The sequence below is a fragment of the Culex quinquefasciatus genome, chromosome 2 (assembly GCF_015732765.1).
Source record: "Culex quinquefasciatus strain JHB chromosome 2, VPISU_Cqui_1.0_pri_paternal, whole genome shotgun sequence".
Lineage (NCBI taxonomy): Eukaryota > Metazoa > Arthropoda > Insecta > Diptera > Culicidae > Culex > Culex quinquefasciatus.
The window spans coordinates 97,450,656-97,471,019 of record NC_051862.1 but is presented as its reverse complement, the minus strand read 5'-3'; the positions used below and the strand labels follow the sequence as shown (position 1 = coordinate 97,471,019).

The window sequence follows — 20,364 nt, the reverse complement described above, 5'->3', positions numbered from 1 at the left end:
TCAGCCCCGCCAACACAATTACTTGGCCTTTTTTTTCGTGACAGTTCAGCCCGTCAGCAACCGCGCCCGTGTGACCACGGCCGAATGTGTAGCTGTCAGTTTGGGGGCACGCGAAGAAAAAAAGCTAATAAAAAAAAATTACCAAATCTCCACAAGCAGGATTCTAGGCGGCAACAAAAAGGCGAAATTTTCCGGAAATTCGGACGCTTCCAGTGGAAATTCGACCCTACGAACAGCGTTGGCCATCCGGTGCACCTGGAGCAATAGCATTTCGCCGCGGGAGGTGAGTAAAAATGGGGTAAAATTGCATCCGCGGAAAATGCGTTACGGCGGCGCTTGGTTTCGTCGGTGGAGAAGAGAGGAGGAGCATTTTTGTTCTTGTTGCTAGTGTCTTTTTGTTTTTCTGCGCCTTCTGCCCCTAACCTCTTACGGCTTTACTGATGGAGGGAAATAAGCCGAAAGTACGCGCTTGCTGAGGTAATTCCGCGGAGTTTCTTTACGGACAAAGATTTTCAAATAGTAGGCGATGAGATTTGATTGTTTTTGTCAGAATTAGGATTCGTGATAAGTGGAAGTGGAATTTGTTGTTCGACGGCAAATTTACGCATCAGATTTTAGATCAAGTTGCTAGCCAGATCGAATTTCTTTGCAAATTTATAATTTTAGAAAATTATTATAGCAAAACAGTTTAAATATTGTTAACTCGGTTATTTAAATGTCCATTGTTCCGGAACATTCAAGCTCAACTCCATGTTTGATTCCGGATAAAACACCGCTTCTTCAAAGCAGTGTTGCCAAATTGCTAGGAATGTTATACATATCAAGCAAAACATTGTAATAGACCCAAAGTAAAAAATGTAAACGAACACGATTTTTACTGCAAACGAAGCATTTAATCGTAAACTATCGCTGTATTTCGAGAAAAGTTTAAAAAGTTGATTTTTATGTAAAAATCAGTTTTGCAAAAGGTCAGTTAATGACATTGTGTTTGTTTTCAATTTCCACATAGACCCTTTTCATCAAAGGACCAATATGAAAATAAGGTTGTTTTGTTTTGAAATCGTGTTAGGTCCAGGAACAAACACAGTGGCGTTTCAAAACAAAATTAAAACATAATTTGGACCAAGGGGCTGGAAACTCTAATATTTCTTAAGAATACTGAGTATATTAACGATATTCCAGTATACTTGTTAGTATACTAACCGACAAGCAATAAAATATTGGTATATATACTGGCGATATGTAAAGGAAATAATAAGTATACTAACATATATTTTGATATACTGGTTGACATAATAATTATAGCTCTAAGAGTTTCCAACCCCTTGGTTTGGACCTCTGTTTCAAATTTGTGTAATGAAACGATGAACGGTCGGTCCGTCCAGCCAGCCCTCTGTCACGACGGCCATGTTTATGAAACCTAAATGTTCGACGCGAACATGAAGACAACAAAGAAGATGAAGAACGCATTTGCTGTCAAAATTTGAAAATAAACAAACAGCGTGGTAAAAAAGGCATAATTTCATAATGTTGAAATGAATTTCCATGAAAAAATAACGACACGGGACGGATTTCCAAACACAAGTTCCCGAAGGACCCTATCCGCCAGAGACTATGGATATATGCCCCGCGAAATTGCGATAAAGACGGTTTTCCAAGTTAGAAGTTCAGATTTGTTCGAACCATTTCGCGATGAACTTCTTGTGATTCCACAAAAGGTCGAATTCCACACAAGCACGCGATTCCTTCGATTCCCTGTGCGAGTCGACAGCGGGAGTAGGCCAGTCCTCCGAGAAGGTTATCGAAGGATGCTCGGAAAGACCAACTCCGCCACTATCACCGGAATCACGGATGTTTCTGCACTTGGTCGGTTAATCCCTGCCGGAGATTGCAGCGAGTTGTTCGGAAGGATCTACAGCGGGACTTAGCCAGTCCCCGGTCTCGTACTACCCGGCAAATCTTCCCGGTCAATCGGAAGCAACAGTTCTCACCTTTTTTCGTAACAGATTTGCACACACAAAAAGTGATGTTTCTTGAAGATTTGGAGTAAACAAACAGACAACACCAATACTGCTACATTCACTAATACTACTACGTGGGCTCTTCGAGGTTTTGGTGACTGTCAAATGTTCTAGCCATTTACAGTGGTGCCAGAGGGTTTGGTCCAGCCGATCCCGGGGGGAATGGCATGTCTCCTTCGTCCATCGACGGAAACCCGGCAGCACAACAATCAAGACGGTCTCCGCTTCTTCAACTATTTCATACTTGCGACCGTGCACATATCGCACGTCGCCGACGGGCGTCACCCGCTTCAGCAGCAGCTACGTGTAACAGGTGAACCTATCCCAAGCAACAAATACGCTTGGGATCAGCCCGACCGATGACTTCCGTAACAAACCCGCCAATTTTGTCAACCACCGATGACCACCGACGACACGAACGCCAACTCTTCGTCCGTTTCGTTGCCGGAGCATCGATCCAGAGCGCCAGCGACCACGAACCGTTCGTTGGTCCCACAGCAAATCTGTCCATGAAAACGGTTCCATAGAACTTAGTCACGTCGCCTCAGTGACTTTCCAACACTACTTCTAAAATCTGCTTCGTCAACAGGGAATTCAGCAGAACTTAACTAGACTTACCAAAGTTTCGATTTTTTCTTTCTGTTTCTTCAGAAACATTCTTTGCTGGGCACAAAAAATACAATAAATTACTGCACCCAGCCCTCGCCCTCTACGTTGGGCTTCTGTTATTCTTTTTTGCCACAATACATGAATAAAACAGGAGGGGGGGGGGGGGGGGGAACCGGGAAAACCCGGGAATTTATTCCACCGGGAGAAAACCGGGAAAACTCGGGAATTGGACTGAAAAACCGGGAAAATATTTTAAGTTTAGTTAAAATTCGATAAATTCCTAAATGGCTTCAACGTATACTTTTCTCTATTAGAATATTATTCTAGTTATTCTAAATGAATAATTCGGGAAAATAATGTTTGAATTTGTGTAATAGACTCAAGCTACTCGGCTTTGATTGTTTTTTTGACGTAGACTTACGTCTTTGTCGAAGGTACTGGGGTGTCATTCCAAAAAACCCGGGCCGAAGGCCCTGGATTACTGCGTCATCCGTCAAAGGCTTATATCTTCCTTCCTTCTAATCGAATCGACACGATTTATGTTCCATTCGATTCAAAAATCATTCAGCAATTTGCTATAAAACTTTCATTGTTGGCAAAATAGTTTAACTATTGAAACAATTGAATGTTTAAAAATGTTTTCAAAATGCAGAGATTTTGCAAGCAAAATGAGCGCTTCCCACTCACGGACGGGAATGTCAAGTACCTATTTTGAGGGGAAAATCATCCGAGCAACGTGACCGAGTGTCGGTCGCGAAAAAGGAGGGGAGCGGGCCGAAATGCTATATAAGAACGCGCGCCAGAGCCCATTCTATCATTCACGTCTCAGACGTCGGACCGGCAGCAGCAGCAGGAAAGCTCAGCCCAGAGCAGCAGCAGGAGAGAGACCAGAGCAGCAGCAGCAGGAGAGAGGGTCCAGAACTGCAAAAAGCGCGCATCGCCTTCTCGTCGTCACCGTCAGCCAGTTGCATCTCGATGGCCGGACCGTTTGGATCTTTCGTGGTTGCCGTGGTTCGGAGTTGCCTCACTCCCCGTCCCTCGTCCCACCCGGGATGAGGCAGCAACAGGATGAGGCACGCGCCTGCTGCCGTCTCACCGAACAGTTGCCTCGCGTGGGTCAAGCCGTGGTTGTGAAACAATCAGGAAGGGGGTGAAGACTTCCCAACTCTTCGGAGTTGCCTCACTCCTCGTCTCTCGTCCCACCCGTGATGAGTCGGTAAAATGCCTTGCAGGAACTAGTGTTGGTCTTCGGGGGTGACGGATTGCACAGCTTTCTGAACCCCTCTCTCTCCACCACATTATGCTACCAAACTTTCATTCGGTTCGCGAAAAAATCGTTTTTTGTTCTTCTATCCTCCATTCGATGTTTCCATTGTTTAAATAAGGCTTTCTAGTCAAAGATTTACCAACACATTCAAAGTATGGTTACATGGCAGTTGCGGTCCGATTGAGTTGACTGGAGTGTGTAAGTTTTGTTTTGTCGGGGGGTCCATCTCCCATTTAGGATCTTATTCCGTTAATGTATTTCAAGTATCTAGATAATTCTTCAAAATTAAGTTATGGAAAACTCTATGTCCACATCTCAAACCTTTAGGTAGTCTACGCCATTCCGGTTATGTCTGTGACATAACTACTTTGACTTTTTTCTGTTGAGTAATCCTTGATATAATTCTTTGGCGAGGGGGGAGAAGCAACCTCGATTACCACTACCTGCACCACCGGACCCGGTTTAAAAAACAAATGTTTGATAAGCTGCAATTTTTCCGATCAAGTTCGCGGTTCAATAAAAAAAAATTACTCAGCGCTATGATTTTTGAAGTCTTATTTCAATAAGTATTGAATTTCATAAGCACAATTAGCAATTTATTTTTGTTTTATTATGTATTTCAATATCAACTTGAGGGTGCACAGGAGCTAAGGAAGTTGTTGTATTTTTATTCCAAAATTGTCAAACTTACGGATTTAACCCTTCAACAATATGATTGTTAAAAGAGTCAAAATCTGCTTTATTTCTTTTGTAGACAGTAACTTTAGGGAATAAATAACCGATAGGTCCCATAATTTTGAAGATACTAAAATTTGCGTATCGAAAATCGTGGTGCAAAAAGCTTAGCTTGATGTGCGCCATTAAAAATAAGAATACAGTTCAGAGTCAGACTCGATTATCCGAAGGCCTCGGAAAAAAAAATAAAAAAATGAAATAAAAAGCCACAGTTTCAACATTTGAATGGAAAAAGTGTTATTTTTTACACTAGTTTAGTTGTTTTGCAATCATTAGTTTTCAAATAATGTAAAATTTGACGAAAACAAAAATATTAGCGAAAAAAAATATACATCGAAAATTTTCAAAAATTCAAATGATTTTGAAATCAACCCAAAAATGCTAAAAATGATTCTGAGCGCAGGTGAATGAATTTAAAATTGATTTCAGTTGATTCCACTTAAATTTTCATTATAATTTTGAAGTTAAAAAAAAATTTCCCTTGATTTTTCGGGCCAATTTTGAAGGGGGGAGACAAAAACTTTAAATAAAATTTGTACCAGCATAAACTATTTTGAAATGATTTAGAATAATGAAATCAAAGATGGCGGCCAAAATGTATAAAAGGAAATATTGAAAAAAATGCATTTTCAAATTTTCAATTCAATTCAATTAGTTTTTATTAGTAAATAATCAATTCATAATTTCGTAGTTCTTAGTGCATCTCCAGCGCTGGGTGCAAACATCGAAGCAAAGCTAATTTGCACCCGACGTCAACCCCATCGCGGTACCTGTCGCGGTAGCAAATTTGCTCTCAGTTCTTCGGGATTTCACTTTGCTACCCGGTATTCAGTCTGTTTGCTACCGCTTCAAATGGAATTATGCACGGAAAAATCGAATCAAGCACGGAAAAAATAAAAATAAAAAAATCAAAAATTTCAAAAATTCAAAAATTCAAAAATTTCAAAAATTTCAAAAAAATTCAAAAATTTCAAAAATTCAAAAAAGATCTAAAAATTTCAAAAAATTTCAAAAAATTTCAAAATTTTTTTAAAAAATTCAAAAAATATCAAAAAATTTCAAAAAATCTCAAAAAATTTCTAAAAATTTCTAAAAATTTCAAAAAATTTCAAAAATTCAAAAAAAATCAAAAATTCAAAAATTCAAAAATTTCAAAAAATTTCAAAAATTCAAAAATTCAAAAATTTAAAAATTCAAAAATTCAATTTGAATTTGAATTTTTGATTTGTTTTGAATTTTTGAATTTTTTGAATTTTTTTGAATTTTTGAATTTTTGATGTATGATTCAAAAATTCAAAAATTACATATCATAAAGAGAGCAGACATATAAAAAGCTGGGTGCTGAAAAGACAGAATGCGTAATGTGATTTTCGAAAGCTCCCCACTAATACATCTGCACTACAGCTGTAAACATAAACAAAGTAGAAGGCTATGTTCAAGCTCATGCGTGACATATTTTTTGCTGCTGAAGTGAATTATTATGAAACATTTTGGATCTGTTGATGTTGATGTTTTAGATGAAAAATTATGCTTCGCACTTTTTCTTCGTAGACTAAACGATGGGCGGCCAAAAGAGGCCTTTTTTGTTTTCCACGTGATGAAAAATTGTGTCAAAAGTGGGTGGAATTTCGTGAATCAGAAGAGCAACCGAATGGAAGTTCCGAGATTATGTATCTTTGATGTGTAGTGATAATATCGGAGTATCCAATATTATTTGGAAAGTACTATTGATAGTTAATGATAATTCGTCGCTAACATTTAAAAAAGCGTCATAAACATAGATTTTGTAGACATAGCGATTATAAAATTTTAGCGACGAATTATGCCAAACTCGATTTCAAACCTCTTATTAAGATGTTTTGACTTCGAATACCTCAATAGTCATCGATTTTTTTTTATTCCTGACTAAATATATTTTAGATCGATCACAATACTTGCCACTTCTTGGTATAATTATGCGAACAGCAAATTGGTTCCGCTTTGACAGTTCTAAATTGAGGCCGCTTTGCGGACAACTATTCTGCACCCAGATAAAAAGCATTCAAAACTTTGCCCCCCGGCTTGCCGGTACTTGTCGGGTATCAGAAAATGAGTACCCGACAGGTACCGACACATATTTTTCTTCTACAGATGAACTTGAGATCAAATTTGATACCTGCTTTGCTACGCGCGGTGGGAGACTCGGGGGCAAACTCGAGAGCAAATTTGGTGGGAATCAAATCGGGTAGCAAATAGTTAAACTTTCGACATTTTCGAAAAATGAAATTCTTTGAAATTTTCAATAGGATTAAAAGTTTAATAAACTTTTAGCATTTCTAGGCATGAATCAACACATAATTATTGATTTTGAAGGTAAACGAGAGCAAAAAATGATAAAAACCCATATTTGCCCCCCGCGGTGGGCTTGTTTCGGTGGCAAATTTGCTACCCTAGCGGTGGGGATGACGGAGTTTTTTCAAGGTGGCAAATTTGATCTCAGTATTCATGAGCCGGGTGCAAATCAAATTTGCACCCGGCTCATGAATACCGAGATCAAATTTGCCACCTTGAAAACTCCGTCATCCCCACCGCTAGGTAGCAAATTTGCCACCGAAACAAGCCCACCGCGGGGGCAAATATGGGTTTTATCATTTTTGCTCTCGTTTACCTTCAAAATCAATAATTATGTGTTGATTCATGCCTAGAAATGCTAAAAGTTTATTAAACTTTTTAATCCTATTGAAAATTTCAAAGAATTTCATTTTTCGAAAATGTCGAAAGTTTAACTATTTGCTACCCGATTTGATTCCCACCAAATTTGCTCTCGAGTTTGCCCCGAGTCTCCCACCGCGCGTAGCAAAGCAGGTATCAAATTTGATCTCAAGTTCATCTGTAGAAGAAAATATGTGTCGGTACCTGTCGGGTACTCATTTTCTGATACCCGACAAGTACCGGCAAGCCGGGGGCAAAGTTTTGAATGCTTTTATATGTCTGCTCTCTTTATGATATGTATGATGTATGATTCTAAAATTCAAAATTCAAAATTCAAAATTCAAAATTCAAAATTCAAAACAAATCAAAATTCAAAAATTCAAAATTCAAAATTCAAAATTCAAAATTTTGAATTTTGAATTTTGAATTTTAAATTTTGAATTTTTGAATTTTGAATTTTGAATTTTGAATTTTGAATTTTGAATTTTGAATTTTTGAATTTTTGAATTTTTGAATTTTGAATTTTGAATTTTTGAATTTTGAATTTTGAATTTTGAATTTGAATTTTGAATTTTGAATTTTGAATTTTGAATTTTTGAATTTTTAATTTTTAAATTTTTGAATTTTTGAATTTTTGAATTTTGAATTTTTGAATTTTTGAATTTTGAATTTTGAATTTTGAATTTTTGAATTTTGAATTTTGAATTTTGAATTTTAAATTTTTAAATTTTTGAATTTTTGAATTTTTGATTTTTTCAATTTTTGAATTTTTGAATTTTTGAATTTTTGAATTTTTGAATTTTTGAATTTTTGAATTTTTGAATTTTTGAATTTTTAAATTTTTAAATTTTAGAATTTTAGAATTTTTGAATTTTTTGAATTTTTTTTAAATTTTTTGAAATTTTTTGAAATTTTTTTAAATTTTTTGAAATTTTTTGAAATGTTTTGAAATTTTTTGAAATTTTTTGAAATTTTGAAAATGAAATGAAAGTTCATTTTGATGCAATTGGATATTCCAACAATGGATTTGTCAATAGAAAGAAAAATTATTTAAAAAAAACCTTCGAAATTTGCTAAGGAAAAGGATAGAAATAGAAAAGTTTAAGACTTGATCACAGTTTGTTTTGTCTTTTGACGTCGAAAAACTTCGCTGCACACGGCAGCTTATTCGTTGTAGATATACTTCATCATCAGCTCACTAAGAGCTTGGAATTGTTCTGCCTTGTTCCGGCAGGCACGAAAGCGCGTGAGCATCTCTCCAGCAAGAGCGAAAAACTCGGGAAGCGTGAAGAGGTCATCTCAGGTAACGTCTGCTTGTCCCGGTGAAGTACCGCTCCCAGAAGCGGCTACTCTAGCGTACGAACCACCCCAACCGGGAGGGAACGCTGGGTTGGTCGATGGAACCGCTCCGCCGCCAGCTGCTGCAGCGTTCGTGCCCGAAGTCTTTGGAGGTTGGCGGGACGCTGGCGCTTTCTTCTTCTTGTCCTGCTCCTCGAGGTACTTTTTCCGCGCGGCACAGCCATGGAAATTCACCGTGTGGTTTCCACCACAGTTCGCGCACTTGACGCGCGCTTTGTGCTGCTGGGCATTTTCCCCCAGCTGGTCTTTCCGCGGAAGATTGCACCTTTCGAATTTTTGACAACGGTGGCATTGCGCTACGTCGGTCGGATTCTTCGTGTAGAATCGCCACGTCACGAAGAAGCCGTCCAGTGCTTTGATCCGCCGTAGGTCCTGGATTTTGACGGACCCGCGATCGAAGTACAGGAGGTACAAGGTGTACGTACCTGTCACCGTTGTCGATTTCGAGAGCACCTTTATTTCTCGAGGCTTAACCTTGACGCCCGTCAGGTGTTCTTCCAGGTCGGAGATCGGGCGGTCCGGATATCCCTGAAGGACGATCTTCACTGGGACCTTCTCTGCAGGATCAAATGTGAAGAATTTGAAGTTTCGCAACTTCAACTTCTTCACCACCAGGTCAAAATTCTGTTTATTGTGCGTTATAACTTGCACTGAAGTTTTACTAATTTTTAGACAATATTGGAGTCCCTCAAGCAACTCGTCAATATCGTCTGCCAACGTTTCCAAAACAAAAATTGGAGGTGAACGTCGTTCCTTCGGGGAGTTGCATTTTTTCTTCTTTTCTTGCTTGCGCGCAAGTTCATCATCGTCATCGTCGTCGCTAGCACTACTGCTGTCACTGGCGGTGTTGTTTTCTTCTCCACTCAGCATCTCAAATTCGTTGCTGGTGGGAACGTTGGAAGTGGTTGTAGTCGTAGTGCTGGTGGACTGCTGCTGCTGCTGCTGGCCGGAAGTGCTTCCGGATGCCCGGGTCGATTGTCTCGTCCGTACTGGGACTCACGTGGACGGTATGACACGTGTAAAAACGATGGATCGGTGACGTCACTGGGCACGCTCCCGTGCGCGATGGCGGTCGATGCGGCGTTGGTGTGTTTACCTTTCTGCACTCTGCCGGTAGATGAACTTCGCGGGTTTTTCGAGGCCGCACTCGAACTGCCACGGCCACGGTTGGCCCTTGGCATGCTGGAGCAGCAAACTCGCGGGTAAACACTGTTAATGACGGCGAAAAAATCGAAAAGTTTGAGGAGCTCCGAACAGTTGACTGTTGCTGGCAGGTGTTTCCAGTCCCGAAATTTTCATTTTCAAATTTAATAGGCAACCAACCACTCAAAAGTGACTAAAATTAAGTAGCTGAACTCGAATTTGAAGTTAAAAATATGAAAATTAAAAAATACGTATTGGTTTTTATTGTTCAAACCTTCGGATAATCGAGACGGACTGTTTACAATTTTTACTGTAAAGTAGTAGTATTTTATAAGATGATTTTTGGCTTTCTCAGTCAAACCAATTATTACAGACAAATTGCTATGAAACTTTGTGCTTGTGTTTTTAAATCAGATTTGAGTATTTTTGTATAATTTTAAAATGTCGGAAATGTTTGGTATTTAAGATATTTTCATATCGTTGTTTGCGAACCTTTCAACAGTTAAATGTCTATCAAATTGTGTTCAAATTCAGAACATTTTAAAAATATCTTTGTTTTAAAATTTATTTTAAAATTGTAATTTAAATTTTAAATAAAATTTTCAGGTATTTTAAAATTACAATATTTTTAGAGTTCAACTGCATAATAGTCATTTCAGTACAAACAGTTACTTTTTTTTTATTCAAACACTAAAATTGAGTTTTTGTTGGGTTTATTTAATTCTCATCTAAAAATTCCGTTAAAAAAAGATTGACTGAATTTTTACTGTTTCGGTTCTGTTGTTCAGAAAATCTCAGCACGGTCAATTGATTTTTTTAAATTCTATGTTACTCACAAATTTAAAAAAATCCAAACATGTTCATTTTTTTCTTTTTTTCAATAAATTCGACACGGCTCATGCAAAGGATGTATCGAAAATTATGTTTATATATGCGCGATCTATAAGTCGCGATGAGGGGTTGAAGTACAGGCCAAGTCAGAAAGGTTTTTTTTTTTGGAAAGTTACATTTTCTCTAGAAATCATCTCATCAATACCTAAATCCTTGCCAAAGATACTAAACCGATCAGCAAAAAAATTTTAAGTTACCGATTGTTTAAATACATGGCACATTTTCTCTGGAAGAATGTTCTTCTTGAATTTACAAAGCATTTTAAAAAGAAAACTGAAGATTATTTGCATAAATGTTGTTGTCTTTTGCAAACTTTTTCTACCCACTCTCATACCCAACATTGTAAATGCTGTTTCCTGCTTTCCAGTAATAATTTATGTAATTCTTAAATTTAATACAAAACGATTTTTTATTGATTTTAAGTTAAGAAAAATGGTGGAGCATGGAGGTGAAAAATCACAAGCATTATGGAAATTAAGGATTTGGACTAAAAACTGTTAAAAACGGCTTCTTACTTTTTGTACTCAATTTGAAAGCTTTCTTGAGAAATAAAAATATTGAACCAAATGTATACGTTGTGTACGCGTTCAAAAGGTATTTTGATGCTAACGTCAGTCTATAAAAAAAACATTGTAATTTGATTTAAAACTATGTCCACTCGTTCTAACTTGTACAATCAACTTTCAATTCTTTGGCAGCATTCTCCGTAAAAGAAAGTATTCAAACGACATTCACCGTTATTGAAAACCCAGCAGCGACAGTAGCACCATGAGTAACAAGAAAACAGCAGCGGCGGCGGCGGCATCGGCCAAGAACGAAACCCCCGTAGAAGACGAGTTCTCCGTGGAGAAAATTCTGGATCGACGAGTGGTCAACGGCAAGGTTGGTGTTGTTGTTGTGGGTTGTTTTAGAATTAATGTTGATGCTAAGTGAGGATGTTTTTTTTTGCAGGTCGAATACTTCCTCAAATGGAAGGGTTACTCAAACGAGGACAACACCTGGGAACCGGAGGAGAATCTGGACTGTCCGGATCTGATTCAGGCGTTTGAGGATGCACGCAAGAAGGGAAAAGAAAGCAAGGACGAAAGCACCAGCAGGAAGCCTGGCCGGAAATCGACGGCCGCGGATGATGCGGCTAAAGCGCCCGCCGCCAAGAGAAAATCGACTGCGTCAGAGGACAAAAAGATTGGCTTCGACCGGGGACTGGAGCCGGAGGAAATTCTGGGTAATGCTCTCTTCCTCCGCTGTTTAAACGAACAGTGTGTTAACGTTTTTTCCTTTTTCCTCCTTGCAGGCGCAACCGATCATAACGGACAGCTGATGTTCTTGATGAAGTGGAAGGACGCGGCCAACGCAGACCTTGTGCCAGCCAAGCAGGCCAACGTCAAGTGTCCACAGATCGTGATCAAATTCTACGAGTCGCGTCTAACCTGGCAAACATCGGAGAAGAAAAATGATGCTAAGGACGATTATGCCTAAATAGTATAAAACACAAAAACACACCCCCAACTTAATTGTAAGAGTATCTATTTTAAGTCATCCCGTTTCCCCTTAAGATTTGACACACAAACTGCGACACCGATGAAATGCTAGTTTCCTCGAAATTTGGACGGAATGCTTTTATACACACACACATTTATACAATTAACATTGAATTCGCTCTTTAGGCCATCGCGCGAACAATTTAGTATCAGCCTCTTTAAATATTGCGAACAGTAAAGAAAGAAAACATGTTATTATTTTTTGCCGAAATTTACTATTTGTTGTATGAAAATTATACACTTTATGTTGAAAATGACGCCAATATGTTTCAAGAGACTTTGTCAATATTTTGTACCTTTCGGTTTTGACGGATATTCCCAAGACAAACAAAATCAAGATCAAAACTGTTTATGCGCGTTTTCTCTGTGTTTTATCTCGCTAAGTAGAGCGATTCCTCGGTCCAAACAGACTGTGGGATACAAAAAATGATGTTTGGTCATCCCGAGTGGGGTGATGCAGTAAGGGTATTTTGTAACCGCCTGGTTTAAACATTCTGAAAATTCTGCTATAAAGAAGAAAAAAAAAACAAATCTGAACTATGTGTAAGAAAGTGGACATTTGAATAAACTAGTAACCAATAAAGTAAGGAAACCATTTAATCGTTTCAATTTCACACTCACTGCTTCCGGATTGGAATCCTGAATCGATCACGTCTTGCACCGACTAATTGTCATGATCTGGGAGCTACCGTAAAAGTGGAAAGAGAGAGTAATTTGTCCGATCTACATGAAGGGTACACCTGAAGATCACCAAACGACACAAATCAAACATGTTCTCATCGGTGGTCGCCACTTCTCGAACACGATCGATGTCAGAACCTAACCGTGGCGCGGATATCAACTCGAACCACTTCCAAGTGGTTGCAAAACCGCGCCTACGCCAGTCCGAGGTTGACGAGATCCGGTACCGCCACCTGCTGCGGTCTAATCCGCATGAGGTCGCTATCCAGTACGCGCGGAAACTTAAAGCTGCGTTGCTAGACGAGGGTAAGCTCGCCGAAGCCAATATGAGCCGTGTGTCGCAAGTACCGGCGGGGCACGATTATCAACCGATCCAGTCAATTCATCACGGACAATTGCCGGCAGAACGTTCGAGGAAGTGGTTAGGAAGTAGGTACACTGACTTGAAGTGGAGAAGGTTGGATTGAAGGTGAATGGGGCAATGACTACAGACTGTCCAGGGGAAACAGACTGGTCGATGCAAAATAAATAGGCACTGGCAACGTATGTTTTGCGCTTGCAACACTGCCAGTTTTGCTGGCCGTAAAGGGCGTTTGGATCTGTCAAACATTGGCCAAACTGTTTCCTAGACAAACTAGCGAAGACGAATTAAGAAGCGTCAGCAAGAAGACCGAGATTGCGCAAAAATGGAGCAGCTATTCCGAGCTAACAAAACGCGGAAGTTATACGAAAGGGTGAAACGGTCCCGCAAAGGCTTCGTGCCGCGAGCCGACATGTGAAGGGAAAACGGTGGAAACCTGATCGTAAACAAGAACGACGTGTTGGGAAGGTGGAAGCAGTACTTCAACGAGCACCTCAACGCGATGAAGCGGACGGAGACGGCGTTGGAGTCAACCTTGGAGCGCCCGCAGCTGACAAAACACTGATTAGACCGGTAGTCCTCTATGGCCACGAGACCTGGACGATGCGGCAGGAGGACGAACGTACCCTTGGAGTTTTCGAACGGAAGGTGCTACGAACGATCACCGGTGGAGTGCAGGTGTCTGACGGAGTGTGGCGAAGACGCATGAACCCCGAACTGTACGCGTTTCTTGAAGAACCAACCATCGCCACCCAGGCGAAGATCGGGAGGCTCAGGTGGGCCGGCCATGTCGCCCGAATGGACGAGAGCCAGCCTGTCAGACTCTAGGTCAGACTGCTTTTTGACCGCGCTGAACCAGCTGGTGGAACAAGCAGGAGAGCAGAGAAACCGCGCGCACGGTGGGGAGATCAAGTGAATGGTGATATCCGGAAAATCTGTAACCTGGGAAATGGAATACCCGATTTGACTGGTAGTTTGACAGTTCGCTCCATAAGAAATACATTGCTCACTACCAATCGCGTCGGGTACTCCATTGGAGAGTAGCAGCCCAAGACCGAGAAAGATGGAAGTGTCTTCTTGCTACTGCACGCGTACCTGGTGCGCTATGCTGATTGGTTTGGTATCGAGAAATTAAAAGTGCAACATAGAGTTAAACTTTCTGTCAAGCAACTGTGAAGTTTTCCTTGACAATTACAAAAGTTTCACTCCATGTTACCGGCTCACATCTCTCTTTTTAATTTCTCGATAGCCGATTCAGAGAAAAATGTCCGCACTCTGCTAAGCATTGTTGGAATTCGAGCGAGAAGAAGGAAAGCATTTCTCGCTCGCGAACGAGGGAGAGAACTTGTAGTACTTTTCTCTTCTCGCTCGCGCTCGCATTTTCGTTCGCGTTCTCGCTCTCGCCGCGAGCGCTCGCGAGCGCCTCGTGCTAGACGTTCGTCCCAAGCTAGCAATTTGTGTATCAGGCGTATGAATACGAACCAGGCGATGGTATAGAAGTGTAACTTCAATCGCTGTGTTGTTTTTTGTTCGTTTCTAACACGTTCAACTTCTCGCGAACGGGCAATTCTGGCTCGCGAGAAAGCCCGTTCGCGAGCGGAGGAGAGCACGGGCAATAGGTGAGTTTCTCTCGGCAGCTCGAGACTCGCGGCGAGAACTCGAGAGAGAGAAAATTTTCTCGCGAGAGCCTCGATAATACCAACACTGCTGCTAAGAAATCAATGGTTGACTTGAGACAATTTTCTCTGAAATGGCAGTTTTGTCCGTTTCTCTCGAAGGTACACGCCGCGCGACATTGCAGAATGTGCCCCAGACACTGTTGCCAGTGACTTTCTGCACTTTTGGTGTAATCGAGAAATTAAAAAGAGAGATGTGAGCCGGTAACATGGAGTTAAACTTTCGCAACTGTCACGGTAAACTTCACAGAAGCTTGACAGAAAGTTTAACTCCATGTTGCATTTTAATTTCTCGATAAAAAACATTCCCGGCAACAATGCCATGCAATTCGAAGAAGAAGATCAACAAAAACAAAACGCACAGTATGGGATTTGACAGCGCGCATTTGCCGAAAGTGCGGCGCGTCGTTTCGAGGTTGGTATGCCGCGTGTCTTTTTCGGGAATACGCGCAATATATATACATGGAGTTAAACTTTCTGTCAAGCTCCTCACATCTCTCTTTTTAATTTCTCGATTAATGTTATGGTACGTTCGTTTGAACAGCCAGTGCGGCACTGAGTGCCGCGCTCATCGGTGTCAGTTTTGGTTCAATCGAACGTCATCTGTCAGTGTGCTTGGAACTCGCATGAAACTGAAAAAATATCGAGTGCGGCACTAGAGATTCAGTTCCAAGATGGCGGTGAAACTCGTAAGGAACTAGCGCGAGTTTCTTCAAAGAAACACTTTGACAGCTCTGAGTGTGGCACTCAGTGTGGAACTAGCCATCAAACGAACGTACCATTAGATTGATGAAATTCGCATATTTATTGGGTAATTAAAATTTAATATGAATAAACAAAAATTAGCGTGTCACATCGCGTTTACAGGGTTTACAGCGAGGTTTACAGCTTTTCCAAACATCTGCAGGCAAAAACTCGCCACACTGCCTCCATTTGACAGCTCGCCGCTTTTCGCCACCGTCAGGACCGTCAGCGAAACGAAAACGTTTCTCTTTTCGGAAACGTCAGATCGATTTTCCCATGACTGCGGCAGAGTGAGGCATTTTTGCTCAATTTTCACCCGAAATAATCGTAAGTTTTGTTCCAATTTTGGTGAAAAGTGCGCAGCTGGCTGCCCTCGAGCCCGGAGCGGTGGAGTTTGCTGGTTGGCCGGTGATATTCCACCGTAAAATCGGCTTTTCCGTCGGCGACACCTGCGTGGCAATTTTCGGCTCCAGACCAGACACCAGGGAGAGGAGAAAGGCGAAAAATGCGAACCCTAACCTCAATGCCGATACTTGTTGACTTTGAATTTCGCCTTCTTTTTGTTTCTTCCGGCAGGCCGAATACAACAACAACAAACTCTTCAAGCCCCAAGGATGTCGCGTTTCTTTGCCGGTGGTTCCGAGTCCGATTCGGACAGCTCGTCCGATAGCGAGCCAATCCAGCGCCAGACTGCGCCGCAATTTACCGTGAGTTTAAAAGTTGCTTTTGCGAGTTGCGAAATTTTAATTTTGTTTCGTTTTTTCCGACAGTTTAGCGATGAGGAGGAGGATGTCAAGCGGGTGGTGCGCTCCACCAAGGAGAAGCGCTACGAGGACCTGTCCAACATCATCAAGAGCATCCGGAACTACAAGAAGATTAAGGACATGTCCAGTCTGCTGAGCAGCTTCGAGGATTTGACGCGGGCGTACGCGAAGGCCCTGCCGGTTATTACGAAGGAGGAGAACGGCGTTTGTCCGCGGTTCATCATCCGGGCGCTGGCCGAGCTGGAGGACTTTATCAATGAGGTGTGGGATGACCGCGAGGGCCGTAAGAATCTGTCCAAGAACAACTCTAAATCGCTGGGAGCGTTGCGTCAAAAGTTCCGCAAGTACATCAAGGACTTTGATAGCGATTTGAAGAAGTTCCGCGAGTCTCCGGACGCGGCCGACGACGAGGATGAGGAAGAGGAAAAGAAGGAGGAGGAAGAGTCGGACGATGAGGAAGCTGCCGTTGCTCCGGCTGCCAAGGCCGTCTCTTTCAAGAAGGACACGGTTGAGAAGGTCAAGGTCGAGAAGGACGATGACGATTCGGATGATTCGATCGATTGGGGCCAGGACTCGGATTCGGACGAAAGTTCGTCGGAGGAGGAAGCTTACGGAGCTAACATTCGTGAGCGTTTCTTGAAGCGCCCGGAGAAGGAGGACGGCGATGATGGTGAGAAGAAGAAGGAAAAGAAGAAGACTAAGGAAACCAAGGACAGCCGCAAGAAGAAGCGTGTCGAAGATGACGACGACGAGGGCTGGGAGGTTGTCAACGGCAAGAGTTCCGCCACGTCGGAGAAGCCCAAGATGTTTGCCAAGGATGCCGAAATCGATGTCGCACTTGTCGTTAACAAGCTCAACGAAGTAATGGCCGCTCGCGGTAAGAAGAGAACCGATCGTAAGCTGCAGATTGAGTTCCTGCGTGAGTTGCGTACAATCTCGGAGGAGAAAAAGCTTGGCGCGGCCGTGGCGGCAAAGATTCGCTTCAACATCGTTTCGGCCATTTTCGATTACAACCCGAAGGTCTCGGAACCTATGAAGCTGGAGCATTGGTCCAAGCTGCTGGAGGAAATTCAAGCTCTCATCAAGCTGCTGCTGGTCAACGAAGACATTGTCCTGTCGGAGAACATCCTGGATGAGAACGAAGAGTACGATACGGCTCCGTACAAGATTCGTGGCTGCATGCTGACTGCCGTCGAGCGTTTGGATGACGAGTTCACCAAACTGCTGAAGGAGTGCGATCCCCACAGCAACGAGTACGTCGATCGTCTCAAGGACGAAGTTACCGTGACTAACGTCATCGAGCAGGTCGTTCAGTACGTCGAGCGTCTGGGCAACGAAATGGAAACTTGCCGCATCTATCTGCGCAAGATTGACCATCTGTACTACAAGTTTGATCCGAACGTGCTGAAGAAGCGCAAGGCTCAACTCCCGGCTTCATCTCTGACTTCCGTCGACGAAATGGAACGTCTGTGCCGTTTCATCTACGCCAAGGATCAAACCGATCGTCTCCGAACGCGCGCTATCCTGTCGCACATCTTCCATCACGCGCTGCACGACAACTGGTTCCAGGCGCGCGACTTGGTGCTGATGTCCCATCTGCAGGAGACGATTCACCACTCGGATCCGCCAACCCAAATTCTGTATAATCGTACGATGGCCAATCTGGGACTGTGCGCGTTCCGCCACGGAAACATCAAGGACGCTCACCAGTGTTTGGTGGATCTGATGATGACCGGAAAGCCGAAGGAACTGCTCGCCCAGGGTCTGGTCCCGCAACGCCAGAACGAACGTTCGCTGGAGCAGGAAAAGGTCGAGAAGCAGCGCCAAATGCCATTCCACATGCACATTAATTTGGAGCTGCTCGAGTGCGTCTATCTGGTGTCCGCCATGCTGCTGGAAATTCCGTACATGGCAGCTCACGAGTTTGACGCCCGCCGTCGCATGATCAGCAAGACGTTCTACCAGCAGCTGCGATCCTCCGAGAGACAATCGCTCGTGGGTAAGTTTCCCCTTCACCATTAACTGTCAATGAAACCGCTCTAACCAACTTGTTTCCCCCAACCAGGTCCCCCAGAATCAATGCGCGAGCACGTCGTTGCCGCTGCAAAGGCCATGCGCCATGGCGACTGGCAAGCTTGCTCCAACTTTATCGTCAACAAGAAGATGAACGTGAAGGTGTGGGACCTGTTCTATGAGGCCGATCGCGTCCGCGAAATGCTCGCCAAGTTCATTAAGGAGGAAGCGCTGCGCACCTATCTCTTCACCTACTCGAACGTGTACGCCTCCATCAGCGTTCCCTATCTGGCGGAAATGTTCGATCTGCCCAAGAGCAAGGTCCACTCGCTCATCAGCAAAATGATCATCAACGAAGAGCTGATGGCGTCGCTGGACGATCCGACCGAAACCGTCGTGCTGCACCGCTCCGAACCGTCCCGTCTGCAGGCCCTCTCGATGCAGCTGGCCGACAAGGTCACCAATCTGGTCGATTCCAACGAGCGCGTGTTCGAGATGAAGCAGGGCAACTTCTTCCAGCGAGGTGGCAACCAGGGCTACAACCGCGATCGCCAGAACTATCGCAACCAGAACCAGAACCGCGAAAACTGGAACAACAACCGGCGCCAGGACCGTGGAAACCGTAACCGTAACCAAAACCGCGATCGCGAGCAGCGTGAACAGCACCGTGTTGAATTCGAAGAAAAGGCCGAGTAAACGACACGGCAAAAAAGCGGGGAGGCAGCCAAACCGGTCCCGTTCGTACATCTGCAAAAAAAGTATAATAGTTTCCACAAGCGTAACAGTTTTTGCCAATTTTCAAACTTAATCACACAAACACACAGACATATTTAGATATCTAACGGTAGAATGAATTCAAAAATACATAAATGTGGTTATCCCGATCTGGGAGTTTGCCCGGCCGCTTGCAGTTGGGGTCAGATTTTCAGATCGGGGCAAACCATTTGGAGACAACAGCAACAACAACAATTTTACCAACATTTAACTTCTTCTGATGACAATTGCCTACATACATTATTCGAAAGCGTATTTAAATTGTGACTGTATTTAATCTAAGTTTAAAACTAGAAATATACCGTACGGGAAGAAAACGAAACAGGCACATTTTACTTTTACTTTTCGTGACCTCTGTCTAACTATACTGTTATTTTTTCACTAATAAATACTATACAGCAACTCCCCACGAAAATAGCATGATTCAAAAAATAAGTTCTCCGATCGGGCTCAAAATTTTAGTCGTCGAAATAATTATCACCGTATTTTTTTGTGTTTGACCCTTAGGGCATCTCCACCGCAGAGATCTAATTGCGTGGCAAACCTTGGTTGGATCCCCATTTTAAGCTTTGCTCCGTAGCTAATACATGTTTTCGCACCGCTGGGAGCTAATTTGGCTACCGAATCAAGCCCACCGCGGGGATCTAATTTATTGACGTCAGGGTGGCCACTCAAGTCGGGAAATCGGGAAAGTCGGGAAAAAGTCGGGAGTTCGCCAAAATTCGCAAAAAAATCGGGAAAAAGTCGGGAATTTGTGATTTTTTGTCAAAAAGTCGGGAATTCTGAGCATACTTGTTTGAAAATTATTTTTCAACTTTTGAACATTTTTAAAATTGAAGTCACTCATTTCTGCTTTAGTAACTTTCTTTAAATTTAAAGTTCTTTTGACTATTTCAATATATTTGAGTATTGAAAAGCTGTTTTTGCAATTCCGTCGTGAAACTATTTACTTTTCCTGTCATTCATGAACGACGAAATAGCCTACTTTTCTGTACCAAAAATAACAGAATCGAATAGCAACACTTTTCAAAATAAATGCTGAAAAGTTCCACTTTTCAGCACTCAAATGGTACACTTTTCAGCATTTTTTTGAT

General features: G+C 42.3%; 2 protein-coding genes across 3 annotated transcripts; both read left to right on the top strand.

Annotated features, from left to right (window-relative positions):
- Positions 1–105: 105 nt before the first annotated feature.
- LOC6031518 (chromobox protein homolog 3) lies at positions 106–12,852 on the top strand. 2 transcript variants are annotated; one of them, XM_038254122.1, is made up of 4 exons: positions 106–283; positions 11,415–11,598; positions 11,668–11,941; positions 12,011–12,852. In XM_038254122.1, the coding sequence occupies exons 2-4, from the start codon at positions 11,485–11,487 to the stop codon at positions 12,193–12,195; spliced, it is 573 nt and encodes a 190-aa protein (XP_038110050.1). In that variant the 5' UTR covers positions 106–283; positions 11,415–11,484; the 3' UTR covers positions 12,196–12,852. The 2 variants fall into 2 exon arrangements, with proteins under 2 accessions (XP_038110050.1, XP_038110051.1); XM_038254123.1 differs by lacking the exon at positions 106–283 and adding an exon at positions 454–477.
- Positions 12,853–15,918: 3,066 nt separating this feature from the next.
- LOC6031517 (eukaryotic translation initiation factor 3 subunit C) lies at positions 15,919–19,594 on the top strand. The gene is made up of 4 exons (XM_038254062.1): positions 15,919–16,046; positions 16,296–16,426; positions 16,490–18,482; positions 18,549–19,594. The coding sequence occupies exons 2-4, from the start codon at positions 16,334–16,336 to the stop codon at positions 19,190–19,192; spliced, it is 2,730 nt and encodes a 909-aa protein (XP_038109990.1). The 5' UTR covers positions 15,919–16,046; positions 16,296–16,333; the 3' UTR covers positions 19,193–19,594.
- The last annotated feature ends 770 nt before the right edge of the window (positions 19,595–20,364 follow it).